General features: G+C 50.6%; 1 protein-coding gene across 1 annotated transcript; it reads left to right on the top strand.

The window, feature by feature from the left end:
• Positions 1–460: 460 nt before the first annotated feature.
• LOC134413857 (olfactory receptor 14J1-like) lies at positions 461–1375 on the top strand (the record flags this gene model as incomplete). Its single annotated transcript, XM_063147900.1, has 1 exon — positions 461–1375. A coding segment is annotated over exon 1 (915 nt), but the record flags the coding sequence as incomplete, so codon positions are not given.
• Positions 1376–24782: the final 23407 nt, after the last annotated feature.

Below are 24782 nucleotides of genomic sequence, written 5' to 3'. Positions count from 1 at the left end.
GATGGGAAATTTCACATAGATATTCTTCTCCCAGTTCAGGTGGAGAATAAATACAAAAAAAATCCTACAGACCTGAATAAACCAGGCAGTGACAGAGATCAGCAAAGGGCCTCTCACAGGGCGGCATCTTTGTTGCTTTTCCAGCCTCCTCAGGGTTGCTCTGACTTTGCCATCAGAGCCTGCAGAGCCAGAGCTGCCCCTGAGCAGTGCCTGAGCTGGGAGGGGTCTGCAGGGCAGAGCTGAGCCCCCACAGCTGGGCTGGGCTCTGGCAGCACTGGCAGGCCCCAGCCCTGGAAACAGGGAAGCAGCTGCTGGCAGGGACAGCTACAGGCAGCAGAGCCCTGGGCAGGCAGTGGAGGGAAAATGCCCCCCAGGCTGTGCTGGGATATTTAAAGTCCTGTCCAAACCCAGCTATTCCATGATTACTTTTCTTACAGATCCCCATACTAAGACAGTTCAAATGTCCAACAGCAGCTCCATCAGGCACTTCCTCCTGTTGGCATTGGCAGACACGCGGCAGCTGAAGCTCCTCCACTTCTGCCTCTTGCTGGGCATCTCCCTGGCTGCCCTCCTGGGCAATGGCCTCATCATCAGCGCCGTAGCCTGCGGCCACCACCTGCACACACCCATGTTCTTCTTCCTGCTCAACCTGGCCCTCAGCGACCTTGGCTCCATCTGCACCACTGTCCCCAAAGCCATGCACAATTCCCTCTGGGACACCAGGATCATCTCCTACAAAGAATGTGCTGCACAGGTCTTTTTTTTTGTTTTTTATGCTACGGCAGATTTTTCCCTCCTGACCATCATGTGCTACGACCGCTACGTGTCCATCTGCAAGCCCCTGCACTATGGGACCCTCCTGGGCAGCAGAGCTTGTGCCCACATGGCAGCAGCTGCCTGGGCCAGTGCCTTTCTCAATGCTCTGCTGCTCACAGCCAATACATTTTCCCTGCCCCTGTGCCATGGAAATGCCCTGGGCCAGTTTTTCTGTGAGGTGCCTCAGATCCTCAAAATCTCCTGCTCTGAATCCTACCTCAGGGGACTTGGTCTTCTTGTAGTTACTGGTAGTTTATCATTGTGTTGTTTTGTGTTCATTGTTTTCTCCTATGTGCAGATCTTCAGGGCTGTGCTGAGGATCCCCTCTGAGCATGGACGGCACAAAGCCTTTTTCACCTGCCTCCCTCACCTGGCTGTGGTCTCTCTGTTCCTCAGCACTGCCATGTTTGCTTACCTGAAGCCCCCCTCCATGTCCTTCCAATCTCTGGATCTAGCCCTGTCAGTTCTGTACGCAGTGGTGCCCCCAGCCCTGAATCCTCTCATCTACAGCCTTAGGAACCAGGAGCTCAAGGCTGCAGTGTGGACACTGATGACTGGATGGTTTTGGAAACATTAAACTGCTGGCCAGCGTTTGCAATTCACTTATAAAAAAAGTAATATTTGATACTTCTTCTTGGTTTCATTAGAGAGTTTATTTTCCTTTGTTTCACTTTTTTCTTGTTGTCACAAAGAAATGTCATTGTTTGTGCAATTGGTCATTTTGTTTCTCTCCACCTTCCCTGTGGCCACAGACTGTGTCAATGAGGGGCTGCACTCTTGGTGCCTTTAAATGAAATTACGATCTCTCCCAGCAAAGTTTTCTACGGAAAACTGCTGAATCTTTCTGCTCTTTGGTTGCCTTCTCTGGGGCTGCAGCAGCAATGTCTGTGTGCAGAGCTGGGGGCAGATCAGTGCTGGCCCAGCAGCTGTGCCCAGCAGCAGCAGCACTTGGTGTTGCCAGTGCTGCTGCCGTGGCCCTGCCCCGCTGCCCTGGTGGCCCTGGTGTTGCTGTAGGGCCTGAGTGCTCTCGGGGCTGGGCACAGCCCTGGAGGTGGCAGTGCCGGGGCTGCAGCAGGGACAGGCCATGGGCACTGCTGGGGCAGCGCTGACGCCTCAGCCCAGGGCCTGGGGGCTCCAGGCTCCTTGCCCAGGCTCTCTCAAGGACATGGCCAGGCCAATGCTCAGCACAGAGCATTGAGCAGCCTCTGAGCAGCCCCTGGCTGGCCGTGGGCAGGCTGGGGGCAAACAGCATGGCTGGGGCTCTGCAAGGGCCCTGGGGCAGATGGGAAGGAGCAGCAGAGCAGGGGCTGATCCATCCCCAGTGCGCTGCACAGCCCAGGGCAGCATCCCAGAGCGTCCTCATGGAGCTGCCAAGAACATCCCCCCTCTGCAGCCCTGGCCTCTCCCCCAGCTCACACAGGTGCCCCATCCTTGCAGGCACAGACACGGCAGCACTGGCTCAGCAGCCCCTGTTTGCATTGCACACAGCAGGCAGGAGCACCCCCATGCTGTTGGTGTGGGGACATGAACCTGAGGGAGCACAAATGCCATCAGCCCCTGGGGCCAGCAAGGGCTTGGGGACACCAGGGAAACCACTCAGCTTTGTCCTGGCCTCTGCACTCAGCCAGAAAGTTTGTTCCCATCAGCTGGGAGTTTCCTGTGCCACTGCAGACGCTGTTGCTCAGAGCCAGGGCTGCCTGGCAGCCATCCCCAAACTGCCCTGAGCATTTCCTTGGCTTCACCTTTGCTTTCTTTACTCTTCCTGCAACAAATTTCTTCCTATTGCCCATCCTATTGCCCATTCCTATTTTCCTCCCCTGTAAACAGCCCATCCCTGTTTGCCCTTTCCTCTCTGGCCCCACACCGCATTGCAGTTCCTGATTTGGCCCCATGGGAACGTCCCTTGGGCAGCAGGATCATCCTACAAGTGCTGCAGGAATTGTCTGCAGGCTCCTGCAGTGCCTCGTGCAGTGCCCTTGCCAGAGGCACCCCAGGCCAGCGGGGCACATCTGGGCTGCTGTGTCTGGCTCTGGGGCTCCCTGTTCTGGGCAGTGAGGAGGAGCTGCAGAGGCTCTGTAGGACTGACAGGATGGGCTTTGGGGCTGGCAGGAGAAGCTGAGGGACTTTGGCTGCTGGAGCTTCTGAAGAGGAGGCCCAGGGCTCATCCTGCAACTGCTCCAAGGGTGGTTCCAGAGAATCCCAGAATCAGCAAGGTTGGAAAAGTCCTTGGAGATCATCAAGTCCAACCTGTGCCCTGACACTGCCTTGTCTCTCCCAACCCTACTCTTCTCCAGGATAAACAACCCCAGCTCCCTCAGCCACTCCTCACAGGACTTGTGTTCCAGACTCCTCCCCCTCCTTGTTGCCCTTCTCTGGACATGCTCCAGCCCCTCCATGTCCTTCCTAAACTGGGGGGGGGGAGAGGGACCCAGAACTGGACACGGAACTCGAGGTGCTGCCCAACCAGTGCTGAGCACAGGGGAAGAATCCCTGCCCTGCTCCTGCTGGCCAAACCATTCCTGATCCAGCCAGGAGCCATTGGCCTTCTTGGCCACCTGGGCACACTGCTGGGTCATGTCCAGCCTGGTGACCATCAGTCCCTGAAGATCCCTTTCTTCCTGGCTGCTGTCCAGATACTCTGTCCCCAGCCTGTAGTACTGCAGGAGGTGTTGTGGTCAAAGTGCAGGACCCAGCACTCACCTTGTTGGATTTGGGTCCTGGATCCAGCCTGTCCAGGGCCCTGTGCAGAGCCCTCCTACCCTACCCTCCAGCAGATCCACAATCCCAGACATCTTGGTGTCATCACGGTTCCATGAGGCCCCAGAGTGTCCCAATGGTCTCCATGATTCCATGAGGCTTCCCAGGGTCACAATGTTCCTTTTGGTTCCCTGGCATCCCTTGGTGTCACAATGTCACTGTGTCCCCCAAGGCCCTGCAGTGTCACAATGGATCCTTGATTCCACGAGGTCTGGCAGTGCAGCAATGTTCTTCTTGGTTCCACAGTGTCACACTTGCCTCTTCGTCCCAAGGGCCACCACAGTGTCAAACATGTTTCCTTCATTCCAGGAGTCCTTGAGGCAGCACTGTCCCCTTGGTTCCATGGGGCCCCGCAGTGTCACAATGGCCCCATCATGACACCAGGTCCTGCTCTGTCACAATGCTCTGCATGGTTCCACAAGGCCCTGCAAGGTCACAGTGGTCTCTTGGCTCCATGAGGCCTCGGAGTGTCACAATGAATTCCTTGATGTTGCTGTATCACAATGGAGCCCTGGTGACACAAGATCCTGCAGTGTCACCAGGGATCCTTGGTTCCATGGGGCACCACAGTGTCACAATTGTTCCCTCAGTTCCCAGAGTCCTTGCAATGGAGCAATGGCCCCTTGATTCCACTGTTGCCACGCTCTCCCAAGGGTCTTCTTGGTTCTGCAGTGGCACAATGGCCCCTCAGTTCCACAAGGCCCCGCAGTGTCACAGTGGCCTCTGTGGTTCCAGCAGGACCCAGACTGTCACCATGGACTCCTTGCTTTCATTCAGCCCCACAGTGTCACAATGGCCCCTCGGCTCTGTGCTGCCATGTCACACACAGTGTCACCATGGTCCTCTTAGTGCCACTAGGCCCTGCAGTGTCACAATGGCCCCTTGCTTCCCCAGGGTCCTGCAGTGTCACAATCATCAGGGAATCAACCAGGCTGGAAAAGACCTTGGGGAGCATCAAATCCAACCTGGGACCCAATACCACCTTGTCACCAAGGCCATGACACTCAGTGCCACATCCAGTCTTCCCTTAAACACTTCCAGGGACAGTGACTCACCCATCTCCCTGGGCAGCCCATTCCAATGCCCAATCAGCCTTTGTGTGAAGAATATGTCCTAATGTCCAGCCTAAACATCCCCTGGTGCAGCTGAAGGCTCTGTCCTCTTGTCCTGTCACTATTCCCTGGGGGAGAGCCTGACCCCTACCTGGCTGCACCCTCTTGTCAGGGAGTGGTAGAGAGTGATGGGGTCTCCCCTGAGCCTCCACTTCTCCATGATAAACAACCCCAGTTCCCTCAGCTGCTTCTCACAGGACTTGTGTTCCAGACCCATCACCAGCCTTGTTGCCCTTCTCTTGACACACTCCAGCCCCTCCATGTCCTTCCTAAACTGGGGGGCCCAGAACAGGACACAACACTTGAGGTGCTGCCCAAACAGTGCTGAGCACAGGGGAAGAATCACTGCTGTGGTCCTGGTGGCAACACCATTCCTGATCCATAGGAGTGTCAGGGGTTGCGTGAGGGAAATGGTGGGGAGGGGCGGGGACAAAGTGTGACTGATTTTCAGCCATGAAAATTCTTGACCTTCATATCTGTTCAAACTGCATTAGAAGGTACTGGGGGCCAATATCAATTGGACATTGTTGATACCAAACTATAGAAAGGAAAAGAAAATAGAACAAAACAGTTCTCTCCGTTTTTTTTACAATATAGGTGATTCACTTTGAATATATTTCTGAAATTTGTCCAATTAACCACAGAAGAGTTGAAAACTTCAATTATTCTCATGAGCTTTTTTTCTTCAGGTGTTTTGGAACAAATATTTATGAGCCTTTTTCATTGAATACCTGAACTGAAGAGCTCAAGAAAAAAAGAGGCCTCTGGAGTAATAAAATTCATCAGCAACCTCCAAGTGGCTGAGGATCCATCCCCATCAGAGCAGCAATGAACAGAAATGGGCACAGCTTTGTGGCTGCCGCAGCTTTGGCATGGGTCCCAGGCCTGGAGCAGGAGCAGCTCTTGAGGGCCCCATGGCCACGGCTCTTGTGCTGCCCTGGGCAGATGGGATGGCAGCAGGGGCTGCAGAGCTCTCAGCACCTCAGCCCGAGGGGAGCAGGCCAGCCAGGGAGCCTCCTTTGGCCTTGGCCAAGCACCTTCCCCCATGGCTGGGGCTCAGTCCTGTGGCAGCTGCAGCTGCTGCTGTGCCCTTGCCAGGGGCTGAGGCCATGGGGCAGTGCCCAGAGCAGCCTGGCCTGAGCAGAGCTGTGGGGCCAGAGCCGGCTGGGCTGGGCTGGGGAGAGGCCCTTGGTGCTGCCCAGAGCTCAGGGCAGCTGGCAGAGCTTGCAGAGAGCTGGGCTGGGCTCAGAGAGCCTGGCCCAGAAACCATCAGTGTCCATCTCAGCCTGGCTGAGCGTGCAGGGGCAGGACTCAGGCCAGGCCTTGTGGGGCAGGGCCAGCGCCTGTGCAAGGCATTGCAAACAGGCAAGTGGCCCAGAGAGGAGGCTGCTCTGTGCCCTTGGTAGCATGGACAGAGCAGGGAGGGGGCCCAGGACATTTGTCAGTGCCAGCCTCTGTGCCCAGCCCTTGGCAGCCGTGGCTGCTGAGCCCAGCTTTGTCCTGGGCTGAGTTTGGCTGTGGCCCAGCTCCATCCTCCTGCAGGGCTCAAGGCCTGTTCCCGGCCATGGCCAGCCCTGGCCGGCCACTCTGCTGGCCCAGAGGCTGGCAGAGCCTGGGGCAGGGCTGTCTGTGCAGCCCCACAGGTGCCCCGGGCTCTGCAGGAGCTGGCAGAGGCTGCCCAGCAGGAAGGCCATGGGGCACAGAGCCCCAAGGCTGCTGTGGGCACCACGGCACAGGGGCCGTTCCCAGCCGCAATGCTCCTGGCCTGGGCTGGGCCTGCACAGGGGCTGGGCCACCATGGCTGGGCCAGCACAGGGCCACAAAGGGGCCACGCAGCCGCTGCCGGGGCTGACAGCAAGGCCAGGCACACACAAGCAATTGCTGAGCATGGCCTGCGCTGGCCAGGCCTGACTGTGCCAAAGGCAGAGCTCAGCTGCCCTTGGGGGCTGCAGCAACACTCCAGAGCCCAAAGAGCCTCCATGGCTGTGCTGGAGACCAAGGCTGCAGGAGGGAAATACAGGGCTGCTGTGGGATGGGGAGGGCATTGAATTCCAGCACACCCCTCAGCTCTCTGATGATCCCAGTGCCATGCTGGGCCCTGTTTCACACTGGAGCAGAGCAGATGTTGATGGGACAGGAGCCCTGTGGGGCTGTCAAGGACCTGCAGCTTGCAATGTGCTCTGCTCTCCCTCAGGTGCTCTCGGAGTGATCCAATTGAAGCTGGGCACCTCAGAGGACAAGTGGCACTGGCTATTCATGGGCACACAGCTGATGTCTGCCTGGAAAAGGAGCACAGGTTTTAATACCTGTTAGTTTCATAATATACAAACAAATCTTTATTATCTGGGTCATTTGAGTACTTTTAAGAAATGGCACAATTTTCCCACCAGGAACAGGAATTTCCTGGAGGTGTACTGATGGCAGCAGGAGAAATACTGACCTTCTCTTCTACTGGTGTCACCAATATCCTGTTTATTTTTTCCTCTCCCTTTTCCTTCAGGTATTTTCAGCTCATCTGTTGAAATGGCCATGTCTAAGGACATCTGTTCTTTTACAGCAGGTGGATCTATATACTTCTGCTGCTCTCTGATTTCCTCCTCTAGATGCTCTCTGGTCATTCAAGTGCCTCTCAACTGACTGGCTTCATGCTTTGAGCTGGAAGAAATTGCCCAATATTTCTGAAGTTCAAATAAATATATAATAAATATCATTTTAATTGTGTTTTTATCTATCACAGAATTACCTTATGTCTTTGTCTAAAACTGTTCATGTACAGAAATCCCTTGGGGATGGTGGACATGTCAGATGCTGCTGGGACATCACAGAGAGCTGAGGGAAGAGCTGTGATGGTTATTAAACTGTTCAAATGTTCAACTTGTGTTTGTTGGCAAGAAACCTTTCTGTGCCTCTGAGTGTCACCAGCCCCTGAGCCCAAAGGACACAAACCTCATGAGTTCTGGTTCCCACTGCAGGGGCTGCACTTGGACCTTGGCTCTGCACAGGACAGCTCTTCATCCCCTTTCTCTCCTTTCCTCCTCTGGGCATGGAGGGAGCTCCTGACTTCAGCATGTGACTCGTGTGTGCAAAGAGCAAATCTGGACAGAATTGGGGCAGGAAGGGTTTGGGGGGACATTGGGATCTGTACTGGGCTCAGAAGGTGTTTTCCATTTCTCTGAGACTGTCTGCTGTGGAAAGTGGATTCAATATCCAGCAGAGTAATGACTTCTGTATTTGATGGAGCTGTGCCTTCCCTTGGCTTTGTTGGCTGACAAGAAATGAACATCCCTCTGTGTCTCAGGCAGCTCCTTCTCCAAGGAAAGCAGGTGGGAGTTGGAGCCAAGGAGCTGAAAGCTGCAGGTGCAGCCCAGGCTGGAGGGAGCCCAGATTTGCACAAGGCTGCTCTGAGTGCCAGGGCTTGGATGGGGAAATGGTGGGGTGGTGGTAGGGACAGAGTCTGATTGATTGTCAGCCATGGAGGGTCTTGATTTCTATATCTATTCAGACTGCATGAGGAGGTACTTGGATTCAGTGTTCAATTGGAGACGGCACATATCAATTTATGAACAGGGAAAAAGCCTCAACAGGACTTAAAAAAATGTTTTCTCACTGTCTTTTTAAATAGAATATATTCAGTTTGAATACACTTCTGAAATCTGTCTAATTAACCACAGAAGATTTGAACACAAGTCAAATGACTCCCCAAGGCTTGGCTTGTTAAGGTGTTCTGAATGTTAATGAGCCCTGGGACACTGAATTCCTGCTCTGAAGAGCTGAAGGCTGAACAAGCCTCTGGAGCAGGAAAATTCAGCAGCAGCCTCCAAGGTGCTGAGGATGTCAGCAGCCCCCACTGAGGCCATCCCTGCCCAGAGACCGTGGGGGAATGGGCAGACAAGGAGAGCGTCCCTGGGGCTGGGACAGCACAACTCAGAGGCACCAGGGGCTCCAGCTGGGCAATGGAGTGTGGAATGTGGCTGGGAAAGCCCTGCCTGGGCTGTGCCAAGCAGGACACACAAGCCCTGAGTCCCATCCCCCAAACAACTCTCTCAAGGAGACATTTAGAAGGAATCAGAATTATTTGTGTCCTCTGAGTTGGATGCACTGGAGAAATACTGACTTGATCAAGAGGTCAAAACAACCAAACAGCCTTTACTGGCACCTTTAGAAAATCAGGGAAACTTTGGCAAAAGGTTTAATATTACATTCAATCAACAAAAAATATTTCTCAAAGCAATAACTTGGCCCATTCCACTTCACAAACTCGACGCCATTTCAATTTTATGTTACTCAAAATTTGCAAGAAGAGGGAATTAGATGAAGGAGAAGAAGACACAGAAAGAGAGAAAGAAACAAAAGATACAGAGAAGCACACACACAGATACCAACTCCTGGATTCCAGCAGTATTCAGATGGAAATTCCAAGCGAAGGTAAGGTCAAGATGTGTGCTTGCATTCTGGTCAGCCTTCAATAGCCCTTGGTCTTCCTGGGCCCTTCCCCCAGGTGGGACTTGGGCTCATTTGGTCCCTCAGGAGCTGGGCTGGGGGCTGCAGAGGTGGCAGTGGAGCATTGCCTGTGCTATGCCAGGGACTGGCAGACACTGCTGGGCTGGGATAGAGGCTCTGGGGGAACTGGGGTTCCAGGGCAGGGCAAGGCTGGACCTGCCCCTTCCTCTCCCACACATGAAATGTTTTGATCCAACAATCTCGTCCAGTCTGTCACAATAGAGAATGTTGGAAGTGGAATCACAAATTTGACCATGGGTACCTGGCCAAGAAGGAGAGCTCTTGTCTAGAGGAAGGAAAGTCCCAGTTCTGGGTTAATTTCTGTTTTCTTTTCCTCGATTTTATTTTGTTTTGTTGCTTTATTTTCCTTCATGTGCCTGAAGTGTCCAGTTGGGAGCAGAGTGACTCTTGCCAAGGAACTTTGTGCTGCTGTCCCTTAATATTAAATCTGGTTTTTGCTGATCCCTTGCTGGGGATTTTTTCAGCGCTCTCAAGGCCTCGTTCGTAACAGGGTGAAGGAGCCCTGGCCCAGGCTCTGGCCCTGGGGACACGGGGATGCTGCCGGTGGGTCCCTGTCCCCCTGTGCCACCCCCAGGGCCCCGGCCCCCCATCCCTGTGTCAGGCTCTGGGGTCGATCTCGTGGAACATCCTCTGTGGGAGGCTGCAGGGCCGGGGGCGGGGGGACCCAGGGGGACAGGGGACCCCGCTGTGCATGAGCAGGGTTGGATTGCTCTGGGGGGAGCTGTGAGGGGGGCCGGGGCAGAGTGACCTCCCCAGTGACCTCACACTGCCCCCGTGATGTCACACAGCCCCTGTGATGTGACACAAACCCCTGTGAGTTCATACAACCTCCTGTAATGTAACACAGTACCTGTGGTGTCATAGAGCCAACTCTGGGATGCCACCCTATGATGTGACAGAGGTGCTCTTTGATGTCACAGAAGTCTCTGACATGTCAGAAAGTCACTCTATGATTTCACAATCTCTGTGATGTCACAGCCTGCTCTATGATGTTACACAGCCACCCAGCGATGTCACAACCAACTCTCTGATGCCCCAGATCCACACTCTATGAATGCAGGATCTGCTCTATGTCCTCACACTATGATGTCACAGACAGCTCTGTGATGTCACAACCCCCTCAGTGATGCCACAAAACCCTCTCTGTGAGTTCATACTGCCACTCTGTAATGTCACAGCACACACTATGACCTCACAGCCAGCTCTATGATGCCATACAACCATGCCATTATGTCACAGCCTGCTCTGTGATGTCACAGAATCCCCTCTATGATGGCATAGCTGCTCAGTGACCTCACACAACAAACTCTGTGATGTTATAGCCCAATCTGTGACTCCATACAACCCACTCTGTGCTGTCACACAGCCCCTTGCTGACATCACAGCTGCTCTGTGCCTCTGTGACACAGCCACAGAGGTGCTGCTGTGACACAGCCCCCTCAGGGCCATCCCACAGCCCCTGCCAGTGCTGAACCCCTGTGAGCTCTCTCTGTGCCCTGCTGGTGTCCCTGAGGGGCCCTGGCAGCGTCCCAGCCCTGCTGGGCTGTGCACAGGAGCTGCTCCTGGCCAGAGCTGTCTCTCTGCAGCACTGCCCTTGCCAGGAGCTGCCTCTGGGCCAGGAGCCCGGCCCAGCTCAGCAGCACAGACACAGCACAGGGACTTTAATGACCTTCTGGGGCTTTGGTGCTCTTTGCATGAGACCCAGTCCCTCAGAATGTCCTCAAAGAACTTCTCAAGAGCTCAAAGTGACATTGAAATACTGAAGTTTCTTGTACTTTAAAGAGATCACTGTGAGGGACAGAACTAAGAAAGTTTCCCCAGGTTCCAGGGAGAGCAGAACACTGGAGGCAGTGATGACAACTGGGGACAAACAAGGCAAAGGTGTCTCTGGTGCTGAGCACACCTGGATGTGTTTCAGGAATGCAAAGGGCCAAGGCCTGGGCCTCAGCCCCTGGCCAGGCAGATCCTGTCCCTCCCTCCTCGCTCAGGGCTCTTCCCGGGATGGGCACTGGCATGTGGGGATGTGCAATGGCAAGGGCAGGAGCATGGGGCAGCCCCTGCCAGGCTGCTGAGCAGGGACAAGGAGGCAATGAGGCCCCAGGCCTGCAAGGGTCACTTGTCCCCTCATGGCCTCAGGCCCCGGCCCAGCAGCCATGGCCAAAGCGCTGCCCAAGTTGGCTCTGGCAGGGCTGTCTTGCAGCTGCTGCCCATCTCTGTGCCCTGTGCAGCCCAGGCTGTCCCATGGTGTCCCTGCCCTGCGCCTCTGTCCCTGCAGGCTGTCGGCATCCCCCGGCTGCTCCACCTGGCTGGGCCCTTCCTTTGCTGACAGCTCTGCCTCCTGCCTGCCTCTGCCTGCCAGCACAAAGCCTTGGGCTGCTCCAGGCTCCTGCTGGGGACGTGCTGCACCACAGCCCTGCCCTGGCAAGGACATTCCTTTCTCCTGGTGTCTACTCTGCACCTCCCCTGCTGCCCTTGGTATGATTATTATTTCCTCAGGCTCATTCCCACTATGAAGAAAAGCTCCAGCCTCTCTGAAACCACCCTTCCACCCCTCCCAGACTATTCCTGTTCTGTCCTCAGTCTCCACACCACTGACACCAGAGCCTGCAGACTCTCCCTGCTGGTTTTTTGATGAGGCCTCCAAACCCATCTTGGCAGAATTTGGAAAAAAAAAAAGGTCTGTGAAAATGGAAAAATAGTGGTCAAAGGTATTTTCTCCCAAATCTTGCCTTGACAGTACAAGGGTCAATATGTTTAAACTGAGCAAGGGTGGATTTACATTTGTTTAAAGGTAAAAATATTTTACAATTATGAGAGTGGCACAAAACTGCTAGTGTATTTCCAGAGAATCGGATGCCCCATCCCAGGAATTGTCCAAGAGCAGGAGCTTTGTGCAGTCTGACCCAGTGAAACCGTCTCATCCCCAAAGACAGAATTCATGTAATGTCGGTTCTCTGATGTGCTGGTTGCCCTTACAACACTTCTGGCCAGAATGTCTGCTGAGGGCAGCCAGGCTGCTGCAGGGGCAGTGACCTCACAGCCATCACCATGGCAGCCCTGTCCCCTGGGCCTGGCTCTCCTCTTTTCTCTGCCCCTGCTTTGGCTCTGCTGGCATGAAGAGTTTTGTCATTCATATCTTGTCCCCAAGCAGGTGGGAAAGGGGAGGCAGTGGAAAGAGGAGTTAGTGATCTGCACACTCACTGTAGGCTGTAGCTCCCAGGTAGGTGGGAGCTTCTGGGCCGAAGGGTATGTGTGACCTACACACCAGGCTGTAGCTCCCAGGTGGGTGGGGGCTTTCTCCTTGAAAGGAGGTGGATTGTATTGAAAAGCAGTGTGAGAAAAAGGGTTTTTTTTGGGTGTAAGTAGTTAAAAGAAAAGTGGTATTTAAGTTGTTAGTAAAAAGTGAAAAAGGGAAGCAGGAGACGAATAGATAGAAAATTGAAAAATGAGACAGAAATCCAGTAAGGTAGATACAGGAAAAGAAAAGCAGAAAAAATTACCAACAGAAATACCTCAAGATAGCACTTTGGGGGTTATGTTAACAAACAGAAATACAACTCCTTGCAAAATATAGGGTATGCAGAAGTTGATGAGAAAAAGAAAAAAACAAACTTGCAAACTTGTGAATTCTATACTTAAAAAGAGCATTAGAAAATTTAACTCAAAAGAAAGGAGTTTTATATTGATTCAAGGTATGCCTTTAGAGTAGCACATACCTTAAGAGAAATTTAAAAAGGGAGATTACTTAATTAAAGAAGAAAAAGATTAGTACATGAGAAACTTATTTTCGAGGTTTTAGAGGCATTAAAATTACCTAAGAGAGATAGCAATAATACATATTAAAGGTAAAGACCAGAAATAAGAAGAAATAATTGGCAGATCAAGAAGCTAAAGAGGCAGCAGAAAATAGAACTGAAAGAGTTAATATTAACTCCAAATGAAGAAAATTTGGAAATTCCAAAGTTTAGAGGAGCAAAAAAAGGGAATTAACACAAGATAGGTGGCCAACAATATGAATCGGGGAAATTGAAACATCTTGATGGAAGACAATTAGATAATAAAATGCTCACTAGGGAATAACAGAGGACATGTATCAAAAAAAGCCCGGTGGGATACTCAGGCTTTGTGTGTTCATTTTTTTAAAGAACTATGGGTGCACTGAGACTTTTAGAGTAGAAAAACAAGTACCTGAAACATGTATAATTTGCCAAAAGATAAATAAAAGGGTGATAAGAAAAACAATATGAGAAGGTCGTGAGTTAGCTCGTCGACCATTTCAAAGTATCCAAGCAGAAGTTTAGATTTGTTAAGCTCTGGATTTATTTGTAAAAACCGTTTAATCCAGAAGAAAAATAGTATACCACATGCTGGGGAGGGGGGAGGCTGTAAGAAAATAACATTTTTGAAAGTCAATAAAAGCAAAACGGGGAAAGTATAGAGCTGAGAACAAATTACCTCATCCATTCCCGTTCGTTCCCCCACTCATTCGCACCAGCCCTCCCAGCCCCTGTGCCGGCTCCGGCACACTCCGTGTGTCCCAGTCCGTGTGTCCCAGTCCGTCTGTCCCAGTCCCACTCCGCAATTCGTGCCGGGGCTGGGGGTCTGTCCTGCCCTGTGCACCGTGGTCACCGCGCTGACCGCACCGAGGGGAGTCCCGTCTGTCCCATCCCCGGCTGCCTTGACTCTGTCGGCTCCCGGGGTCAGTCCTGGCTTTGTCTGTGCCGGATCAGCCACCGTGAGCCGTGTGGGAGCGATCCATGCTCCAGCTCGGCCTGCATCACCCTCGGGCGATCCAAACCATAGACCCGGCCTTTGGAGCCCCCAGACCCTGAGCTGTGCCGATCCTCTCGGGCCATCCTGGCTGCAGACCCCGCCTTTGGAGCCCCCAGACCCTGAGCTGTGCCGAGTTCCCCCGTCCCGCCCTGAGCTCCGTTCCCTTGGTAACCACAGCTCCGGCTGCTTAGGGGATCTTTCTAAAAGAATCACTTTGTCGAAACACTAAAAGTTCAGTTAGAAGAAAGCCCTCTCCTGATTCTTCCTAAAAATACGGGAGAAATGCTATAGAAGATAAAAATCCAAAAAGAATGAGATAAAGAGATTGGTCTATTTCCATTAAAAGAGGCTCTCATAGGAGGGGACGGATCAGAGTTTGTAAATGCTCCTTTGACTTCATCTGAGGTCTGAAATTTTAAGAAATAAATAAAAGGGATATTTGGAGAATCCCATAGGCATAGCTGAACAATTAGACCAACTTTTAGGTCCAAACATTTATCCTTGAGAAGAGATGTGGTTGGTAATGAAAATAATATTTTTCTCAGGAAGAAAAGCAATCAGAGCAACTGAAATAAAAGCTTAAGAAAAAAATAATCTGCGGAGACCCCCAGAGAAGACAAAATGCCAACTGTACCTCCTGAGTGGGGTTAAAATAATGAGGAGGGGAGTAAACACATGAATTGTTATCGTAATTACATAACCAAGAGAATAAATGAGACAGCATATCAAAGGCGAAATGCCAAAAGAAAAGGTTTTTGAAGGGCAGCTTTTAAAGGGGAAAGAAGAAACTCCAACTAAATAGATAAACCTGAGAGAAAAAGGAAAATGGTCCTAAGTAAGTGGAAGATCTGAAAATCTTTAAAGAAATGTGCACATAAAAAAAATAAAGTAATAGGTTCTAATTTTTTTTTTGAGACAAATACCATCTGGAGCCTGTGATAACTTTAAAAGTGGGAGAACTGGAATTTGTAATAGACACAGGGGCAAAGAGAACCTGCCTGTTAAATGTCTCAAAAGGTTATAGTGTAAGCAAACATATAGTGAAAGTAACAGGGGCAAAAAGAGAAAGTTTTAAATTTCTAGTCATTAAAGATGTGGTAATTGAAGGAAGAAACTAAAATTTAGATGGGAGATGTGTTATTGGTCCCAGGGGCAGGTAGCAATTTATTGGGAAGAGTCTTACAAGTGCAATTAAGAATAATAGTTATATCAGAAAATAGGAAAATGACAGCTAGAGTTTTGAAATTAGGCCAAGAGGATGAAGAAAAAAAAAAAACAACAAAGAAGTTTGGGCAGAAGAAAGAAATAGGGGAAGATTAAATATCGACCCCATAAGGGTTACAATTGAGAGAGAAGAAAGAGGGAAGTTGAAGTAGAGAGGTAGTTGAGAAACTCTGAGATGTTAGAATGAAGTGATGACATCTTGGTGCTAGAAGAGAGTAGAAGTGTGAATGAAGGTTTTTGCATGAAAGGCAGAGAAGTATCTTAACACATGGTTGTTAGGAGGTTATTCAATGCCACACTGGGGTCCGGAAAAGCCTTAGCAGAACAGGCCCTGCTTGAAAGGAAAAGAGGATAAGTTGCCTAGAGAAGGAAAAAGAATGTCAGGAGCACCTGGGGATGCCGAGTTTGGGGTTGTCAAGGCTGGGAGGTGTCTGAGCACTCCCTATGAGCGGCGGGGTCTCGGGGGCTGCGGCAGGGACCGATCCATGGAGGTGCCCCGGGCGGTGCTGGCAGCAGAGGACACAGGTTTGTGGCCAGGAGCGGGCTGGCTCCGGGGCAGAGCTGCCAGGGGGCTCCCAGACTGTCGGGGTCCCGAGGCCAGGATGGCAGCGTCGGCCCGGGAAGTGGGCAGAGAGAGAGAAGGAAAGAGAGAAAGAGAGAAGAAGAGATAGAGAGAAGGAAAGAGAAAGAGAGAGAAGAAGAGAGAGAAAAAGCAAAAGGAACCCAAGGCAGCCCCCAGGGTCCCCATGCCCGTGGCTGCTCTCCCCGGCTCTGGCCCTGCAGCCAAGGGGCAGCACCGAGAGAAGGGCGAAGAACAGCATTGACAGCAGGGCTGTGAAGAGAGGGAGAGGGGGGCCGCACTGAAAGATAAAATCAAAGCAGAGATTGCTGACTCTCCAAACCTCACATAGCGGTTTGTTTTTCTCGAGTAAGAAGTTCTTTGGTTTTTTTTCTTTTGTGTGTTTTGCTTGCTGTTAAAGAGAAGGTTTGTTTTTTTTCCTGAAGAATGCGTTTGTAAAGCTAAAACGATTAAATGTTGCTGAAAAAGTAAAAACCAATAGATGTGATACATCTCGTGTTAAAATTGGTCTGGCTTTTCTTATTTAACTAACTGTAACTCACAGAAAGAAGAATTTGCCTCTGCAGGTATTAGCACAGCTAGATAGAAGAAGAAGCTGCTGTGGAGAAAGCTTATAGCCAAACCCAGAAAGTCTGGAAGAAAAGCAAATAGTAAAAGTTAATGCAGTATTATCTTTCTTTTATTACTATGCTGTTAAGAAGTCCTTTCCAGGTACTACTGAAGCAACAATCAGAATCACGGAAAGAGGGTGGATTCATGCCAGCAGAATCAAAGGACTTGTGAAGAAACCTGAGGAATGGACTATCACTTTTAAACCGTGTGATACCGAACTCACTTTCCAATGGAGACTGAGTGGTAATAGTTTGGAAAATCCCAAATTATCCGAGAAATGTACAAAGAATAACGCTGAATTAAGAAATAAGATAATGCCTATATCACTGATTTTGAGCACTGCCTGAATAGAACATCTCCTTGGGGGAGGAGTACTTCAGATAGAAGGATCAAGAATGTTTTTGTATTCTGACCTTAGCCTGAGAATTGTACAGGGAAGAAGGGGAATTACCATTTCCATGAGTAAACTTTATTTGATTCATTCCAATACTGGACATGCTAGCTGGGTTATAAGTAAATGCTTAAATTGTCAGAGAAATTAGTATTGTAATTCACAAAATTTATGCTCTGTTTGCAAAAAGGTGTTAAAGTAATAACTTGGCTTTGTGGATGGGAATTATTAGTGCCTGTTGAATGAGAGATACCTGAGGAACAGTAAGAGACCACAGTTAAAGAGTGTCGAAAACAATTTGCCTAGAAATTAGTTAAGAGAAAGTAACAAGAAAATAGAGGGCAAGACCAGATTGGCCTCTGTATTTCGGCACCGAGAAGATCAAATAAACCTGCTGTGGGTTGCAACCTCACAGGCATGGGAGGTGGGAGTATAAGCCATACTGGACCTCTGTTATTCCTGTTTCTGGCACGCATCTATTGTCTATTCCCTTTTGGGATACGAGCAAGATTGTGTCAAACATGCTGCAGAAAGCATCACATAGAAAGAAACCGAAGTTCCTCTTTTATTACAGACACCTATGTCAACAGCAACTGTTATAATCCATCCAAATTAGGAACCTTTAGGCAAAACAGAGTAAATTATTGGATTACAAGAAATTTAAGAAAAAGTGGTAATAGATTTAGAACTGAATGTCCAAAAGGAGAGAGATGGATTTGTTTTAAATTTAATCTTGAAGATACGGTTCAAGATTTGGAAAAAAACCCCAAATAATAAACAAAATGGTAAAACTAGCACAGCAATCTAACTCTGTATTGACTCCAAATTATCTGTTGAATCGTATTACAAGACTCCAAGCAGTTCTAGAAATGATAGCAAATAAGGCTGCCCAAGCATTGGAGTTAATATTAAGTCAGCTAAGCCAAACAAAAATTGTAGGGTATCAAAATAGGTTCGCTTTAGACTATTTATTGGCCAAAGAAGGGGGTGTTTGTGGAAAGTTCAATATATCAGATTGTTGAAAATTGATGACCACAGAAAAGTCATTCTAGCAAAAGCAAAAGAAATCAAAGAAGAAAAATATATATGCATATAATAACCCAGGTACCAGTCCAAAAAATAGAAAACAATGTTAAAATCTAGCTGGTGAGGTAATGTATTAGAAGAAATTAAGATCTTTCATTTTGTGTTACAAATGTTTTTGTATTTCTTCCTTGTGTAATCCCCTGTTTTATTTTGCCAGCATAGTCCAGAAGATACAAATAGATAAGAAACATTGCTCAAGCCAAATGATTTACAAAGAATAAGAGTGGGAATTGTGAAAAATGCATGTATTTTATGATTGGCTTTTTGCAAATATTAAAATGAATGTTATATGTGTTGTGTTAGAAAGCAATGCTGAATTAATTTTCTTAATTCAGTACTGCGTTAAATATAGTTTTAGGTTATAAAAATTGTTAAAATAGAAACTATGCTAGGTAAGATGTTTTGTTTAAAAGAAAGGACTTGCAGCGAGATAGCAGCCACAGGACACTGAAGTCTTTCAGAGAAAAAGAATTTATTGCCTTCTTATCAGAAGAAACGAACTTCTTCCCACCTCGAAGGTGCTGTTAGGATTAGAAGGAAGAAGCTGACACTGACCAGACAGAATCCTGTGTTTGAATGGAATTTATGCATCATGTATGAAGTGTATGAATATGTAACAGGCTATTGTTCTTAAGGGTTAGTCCTTTGTTAATGGGTGTCCTTTTTCGGGCTCATGATGCCCAGAGAAAGGTACCCGGACATCCGTAACTCTTTGCTTTTATTATCTCATATTGTCCTAATTCAATTTGTCCAAATTATTATTAATCTAATTGTGTCACTATTCTTTATAACCATATTATTACTATTAAACTTTTAAAAATTTTAAAAACAAGTGATTGGCGTTGTCCTGGGGTGACGTTATGATGCTTGTATCGCCATTCATCTGTTCTGTGCCTTTAAGACCGGCTCTGAGGAGTGAAAGTTTCTCTTATCAGGGACACAGAGACGGGCAGTACATAGGGCTGTTTTCGCTTTTTGTTTTTTGCTTTTGGCTTCTCTGCTTTGCTTGCTGTCTCTCTTCTCTCGCTTTTGCTTCTGCTTATTAGCTAGTTCTAGCTAAACAGTCCACATTCCTTCCTGGACTGTTTCTCCTCTCCTGTTTCTGTGACCATCTCGAACCTGCTCCGGACTGGGACCTGGGAACATCGAGGGTTTGCACCGTTCGGCTGCAGCAGCTGCCCCGGCGCCGGAGGGACTGAGAACAGAGCAACCACCCCTGAAAGAGACTTTCTGATTTTGCCATCTTTCTCAGTGCGGTGTCAGCTGGTATTGTTCATTTTGTGTGCTGGGGGTGCTGTGTCTGTCAAATAAACAGGTTCTTTCCACTTCTCTCCGAGGAATTCTTCCCGAACCAGTTGGGGGCAGAGGGGCCGTGTGGGTTTGCTTTCTGGAGGGGCCCTCCTTTGGAGATTCTTTAACAAATTTGTCCTAAACCAGGACAGGCGTTTTTCACACATGGGCACAACCAGCTACTGCTGAGGCAACCCCAGCTCCCACTGAAGGCTTCCCACCCAAACTGCTGCCTTCAGCCCTGACACACCATCCAGGAATCCAAGAGCAAAGCTGAAATCTGATTAGAGAATCTTGCAAAATCATATCCCAGAACATTTTGTTATAAAATCACAAATGTTGACAGAAGCTGAGAAAGCCAACAATGTTAGAAAACAAGCTTCCAGCACTGGGACTAGAAGAGCTCAGGCAATGCATTTGATTGGAATGAGCCCTCTCTTTCTGACATGTGAGCAATGCCATGGAATTTCCCAAACCAGGGAAATAGGGCAGCAGCAGCTTCACACACAGCAATGACACAGAACAGGGCAGGGCAAGAGGCTGACAGAATTAGAACTTCTACTTGCAATGAAGAACTTTTGTTTTGAGTTATACTATAGCCACTATTTATAGAGTCAAAAATACTAAAAAATATTAGTAGTAATAAAAATAATAGCTTAATGTTAATAGCAATAACAGTCACAATAGCAATAAGAAGAATTAATAATGGTAATAAAAACCCTGCCATGCTATACTTGGTTCGCATGGCCAGGTTTTGGTAAGGGGAGCTCTAGGAGCGCCTTCTGTGAGAGGCTGCTGGAAGCAGCTGCTCCTCTGTGTCCCACAGTCAATTCCAGCCGGCTCCAGGATGGAGCAGCTGCTGGCCAAGGCTGGGCCAGTTGGAAATGGTGGTGACACCTTTGGGGTAAAAGATTTCAGAAGATGGGTGATGTGTAGGTGTGAGTGTGAGCAGGAAAGAGCAGGGTGAGAACACTGAGAGGAACAACTCTGCACAGCCCAGGGCAGGATGGGCAGCAGGAGGGGCAGGAGCTGCTCCAGGGGCTGGAGCTGATTGCCCTGAGATTCCCTGGGCAGCCCCTGGGGAGGCAGCTGGGTCCCTGCAGCCCATGGATGGCCCAGAGAGCAGAGATGCACCTGCAACACCTGGAGGAGCCCGTGCTGAAGCAAGAGGTGCCTGAGTAGGGGCTGGGAGCCCATGAGAAACCTGTGCTGGAGCAGGGACCAGGCAGGGGCCTGCAAAGCCATGGAGAGAGGAGCCCATGCTGGAGCAGGGTCCTTCCATGTGAGCCCATGGGAGAGTGAGGCACGCTGCAGCAGTTTGTGAAGAGCTGCTGTCCCTGAGATGAACTCACCTTGGAGAAGTTTATGGAGAAGTGTCTCCAGCAGGGACCCCATGGTGCAGCAGGGGAACAACTCCTCTCCTTGAGCAGCAGGAGAAACAACAGGAATGAACTGAGCAGAACCCCCATGCCTGCCTGCCTGCACCACCGGGGGAGGAGGCAGAGCTGGGAAGAAGGGAGGGATGGACAGAAGGTGTTTTTAAAGCTTTATTTTACTTCTCACTATCCTGCTCTGATTGATAGCAATAAATTCAACTAATGTCTCTAATTTTGAACTGTTTTTCCCATGATGGCATTTGCTGAGTGATCTGTCCCAGTCCTTAACTCAACCCATGAAGACTTCATTATATTTTCTCTCTCCTCTCCATCTCTGGAGGGGAATGAGAGAGCAGCTTTGGTGGGTGCCTGACATCCATCTCCACTCCTTGTGATGTCACAGTGTCCCATGAGTGTCCCAAGTGTGGGAAGAGCTTCTGCCAGAGCTCAGCCTTGACCCAGCCAAATGGAGGCACCACTAAGGGCAGCCCTGTGAGTGCCCTGAGTGCGGGAAGAGCTCCGTGCACTGCTCCAGCTCCATCCCCCATGGGACAGTCCACGCTGGATGATCCCCAGTGACCCGAGGTGGGAAGAGCCCCGGTGATCCTCGGTGCTAGTGATCCATTTTCAGAAAACATCTGCCTGGGGGGCTCCAATTCTTCCTGGCTCTCTGTACCCTTGATTGTCTTTTAATTTCTCTTTGGCCTTTCAAAAAACCCAAAAACTGGCTAAAAATAAAGATGTTGAACTAAGGCAAGGATGGGGACATGGGGGAATCTTGCAGGGGATGTGGGAGATGCTGGTTTGAGGGAGCTGAGGATTCCTGGGAGGGACTTGGGGGTTGCTCAGACCTTTGGGCACCCCAGGCCGAGCAGCTCCAGCTGCACTGGGAGACCCCGGTGGAGGTTCTGGGGCAGCTGATCAAGGAGCCCCTGGCCCAGGACTGTCCCCATGTCCCCCCATCTCAGTTCCTGGTGTCTCCGGTGCAGGATCCCTCTCTCCCTGTTTTCACCCCCCTCTCGCCCACCAGTTCCCATGTCACCCTGCTCTGGGACACGTTGTGCTCCCATCCCAGCGTGAATCCCACTCCTGGTCTCAATTCCTGTTTCTGTCCCGCATTGCCTGTCCTGTTGTTAATGCTGGTCCCAATGCTCCTCTGAGATTTCCATTCCTGTATTCCCTGTCCCGTTCCCATATTCCCATTCCTGGTCCCATTCCAGGTCCCTCTCCCATATTCCTGGTCCTACTCCTGGTCCCTGTCCCCATTCATGTCCTTGTCCCAGTCCCGTATTTCCTGTCCCTGTATCTATTCCTGATCTCAGTACTGGTCCCGGTCCCGTACTCCCGGTCCCATTCCTGAGGGCCGCCTCTCCCATGGGGCCCTGAGGGCTGCACAGTTCGGGCTGGCTGTGCCACACGAACCGTTCAGCCCTGCTGCTATCCTTGGCCAGCTGCAGAGAGCAAAAGGCTTTGGGCATTTCTCAGAGGCCCCCAGCTGGCCGGAGCAGCCCCTCCTGCCAGCAGCCGCTGTGCCTCAGAGCCCTCCCTCACGCTGGGGCCATGCAGGGGCCATGGGCCTGGAGGAGGCTTCTGTTGTTGAGACAGGAGCCCCTGTCTCTGTGTGTGACATTCCAGCTCCTGAACAGCCTGGAGACTCTTGGAAAGTCCCCATGGAACCCCTCAGAGGGCCTGTGACAAATCTGATCCTTAGTAGGCAACCATCACCAGGACCAAGTCTCTATGGTCAGTTTCTATGGCAACCATCACCAGGTCCCTGTTGCTATGGACAGTTTCCATGGCAACCATCACCAGGCCCTGTTGCTATGGTCAGTCCCTCGGCAGCAACATGGAGACCCCATGCCGGGGTGGTTGCCATGGACACCAGCTCAGGCCTGCAGCCACAGCCCGTTGCCATGGCAACCATTGGCAGCCCCATCCCCAGGCTCATGGGATCCCAGAACCACAGAATTGGCTGAGCTGGGAGGGACCCATCAGGATCCTCCAGTCCAACTGCTGGCCCTGCACAGGACACCCCAACAATGCCAGCCTGGGCCTGGCAGTGCTGTCCAAACGCTGCTGCAGCTCAGAGAGCCCTGGAGCTGGGACCCTTCCCTGGGGAGCCTGGGCAGGGCCCCAGCAGCCTCTGGGCAAAAACCTTTTCCTGGCATCCAACCTGAGCCTGCTCCGACTCAGCTGCAGCCGTTCCCTCCACTCCTGTCCCTGGGCACCAGAGGGAAGAGGTTCCCACAGCCCCAGCCAGGGACCCGCTCCCAAGGCTGTTGCCATGGCCACCAGGGCTGGCACCAGCTGGGATGCTCGGTTTCCATGGGCCGGGGTTCAGGAATGGGATTCCCCAATTTCCTGCTCCCGCTGAAACCGCGCTGCCCTCGCTGCCTTCCTGCCTCCCATGGAAAGCACAAAAGGCAAAGATCCCAGGCTGGGATAAGAACAATTTACTGGGAACACCAACGAGATAAGGAACAAACGGAACAGAAACAATGTTGATAACAGAAGGGATAAGTAAAACTGTTCACAGGGAAAACTATAACACAACTGACTGGATCTGCCTGGCTACGTATTTCCTCCTTCCTGGAATGGACACCCTTCTCCTCAGGGAGAGAGAAGGTCCCTTTACTGCCCTGGCAATGTTCTGAGATGGGAGTGAATGTAATGACAGGGCCATGGCCAGACCCTCATTTTCTTCAATCCCACATCTTGTCACTGGGAGGAGCAGGACAAGGGACAGGTGTCTTCCCAGCATGGATCACAGGGAAAATGGATCCCCAGGGCTCTTCCCAATATGGGTCTTCCAATGGGGGATAAAGCTGGAACTGGGCATGAAGCCCTTCTGCAGTGAGGGCAGTTGCAGGGCTTCCCTTACTGGTGCCTCTGTTGGTGTGCGGTCAAGTGAGAGCTCTGGGTGAAGCTCTTCCCACACTGGGAGCACTGATACGGTCTCTCCCTAGTGTGGATGTGCCAGTGCCTGATGAGGGTGAAGTTGTGCTTGAAGCCCTTTCCACAGTCAGGACAGTGGAATGTGCCTCTCGCCAGTGTGAATCCACTAATGCAGGAGGAAATTTGAGCTGGTCTGAAACCTCTTCCCACACAGGGGACACTCGTAGGACCTCTCCCCAGTGTGGATGCGCTTGTGCCTGATGAGGAGGGAGTTGTGCTTGAAGCCCTTCCCATACTCAAGGCAGCAGAAGGGCCTCTCCTGTGTGTGAATAGGGTGGGGCCTGAAGAGATTTGAGCTGATGTGAAACCTGTTCTGGCACTTGGGACGCTGATAGGGTCTCTCCCCAGTGTGGATGCGTTGGTGGGTCACAAGGGTGGATCTGTAGCTGAAGCCCTTCCCACATTCCCCACACTCATAGGGCCATTCCCTAGTGTGGATCATCTGGTGGCTGATCAGGGTGCTGCTCTGCCTGAAGTTCTTCCCACGTTCCAAGCGGTTGTAGCATTCTCCCCATCATGAAGCTGATCACAGACCACCAGCTCTGAGCTCTGGCTGAAGCTCTCTCCACCTTCCTGGCTCAGTGTGGGTCTTTCCTCCTCAGAGCATCCTGGGCTGGGATTGGAGCCCCTCAGCCCCTCCTCCTGTGGGATCTCTCAGGATTTTCCTCCCCATTGGAATTCTGCGCTGTGGAGTCACTCAAAATGGCCTTTTCCATGAAGTTCTGCCATGGAGATTTTTCCTCCATGGTCTCCGTTCTCAGCTCCTTCTCTGGGGGAGGAAGTAAAAGGAGAGGATGAGATTTGCCTCCATGCCAGAGGGAAGGGGAAGGAGATTCCCCCAGTGCATTCCCAGAAGGACGGTATTGGTAGCAGGGTTGTCCTGCATCTGGGTGCCATGCTGGGCTGAGTGATGGAGCAGGAGAGAGGGGGAAAGGAGCACTGACTTCCTCCTCACCATCCTGGGTGTCCAGGGGATCCTTCCTGTTCCTCACAGCCTCCTTACCCATCTGGCAAAAGTTTGGGGATGGAAAATCCTGTTTTGGGAGAATACCAAGGGATAAGTACATTGAGTTTTTACTGGTTTGAAGGCAAACCTGGAGGAGAGTCTAAGCCAGAATTGCAATTCAAAACCAAAACTTAGATCAAGGCAATGGTACAGAAACACTGCCTTAAACTGATGGAGTCAGGATATAACCTGACACCCTGTTGGTCAGGGTGGTGGCTGCAGTCCCAATAAATGGTGGCTGCAATGCTGGTTGAGTGATGAACGTGATTCTGTCGAAACAGTG

The sequence above is a fragment of the Melospiza melodia genome, unplaced genomic scaffold (genome assembly GCF_035770615.1).
Source record: "Melospiza melodia melodia isolate bMelMel2 unplaced genomic scaffold, bMelMel2.pri scaffold_54, whole genome shotgun sequence".
Classification (NCBI taxonomy): Eukaryota; Metazoa; Chordata; class Aves; order Passeriformes; family Passerellidae; genus Melospiza; species Melospiza melodia.
The sequence above is the reverse complement of the archived record's forward strand: the minus strand, read 5'-3'. Positions and strand labels throughout refer to the sequence as shown.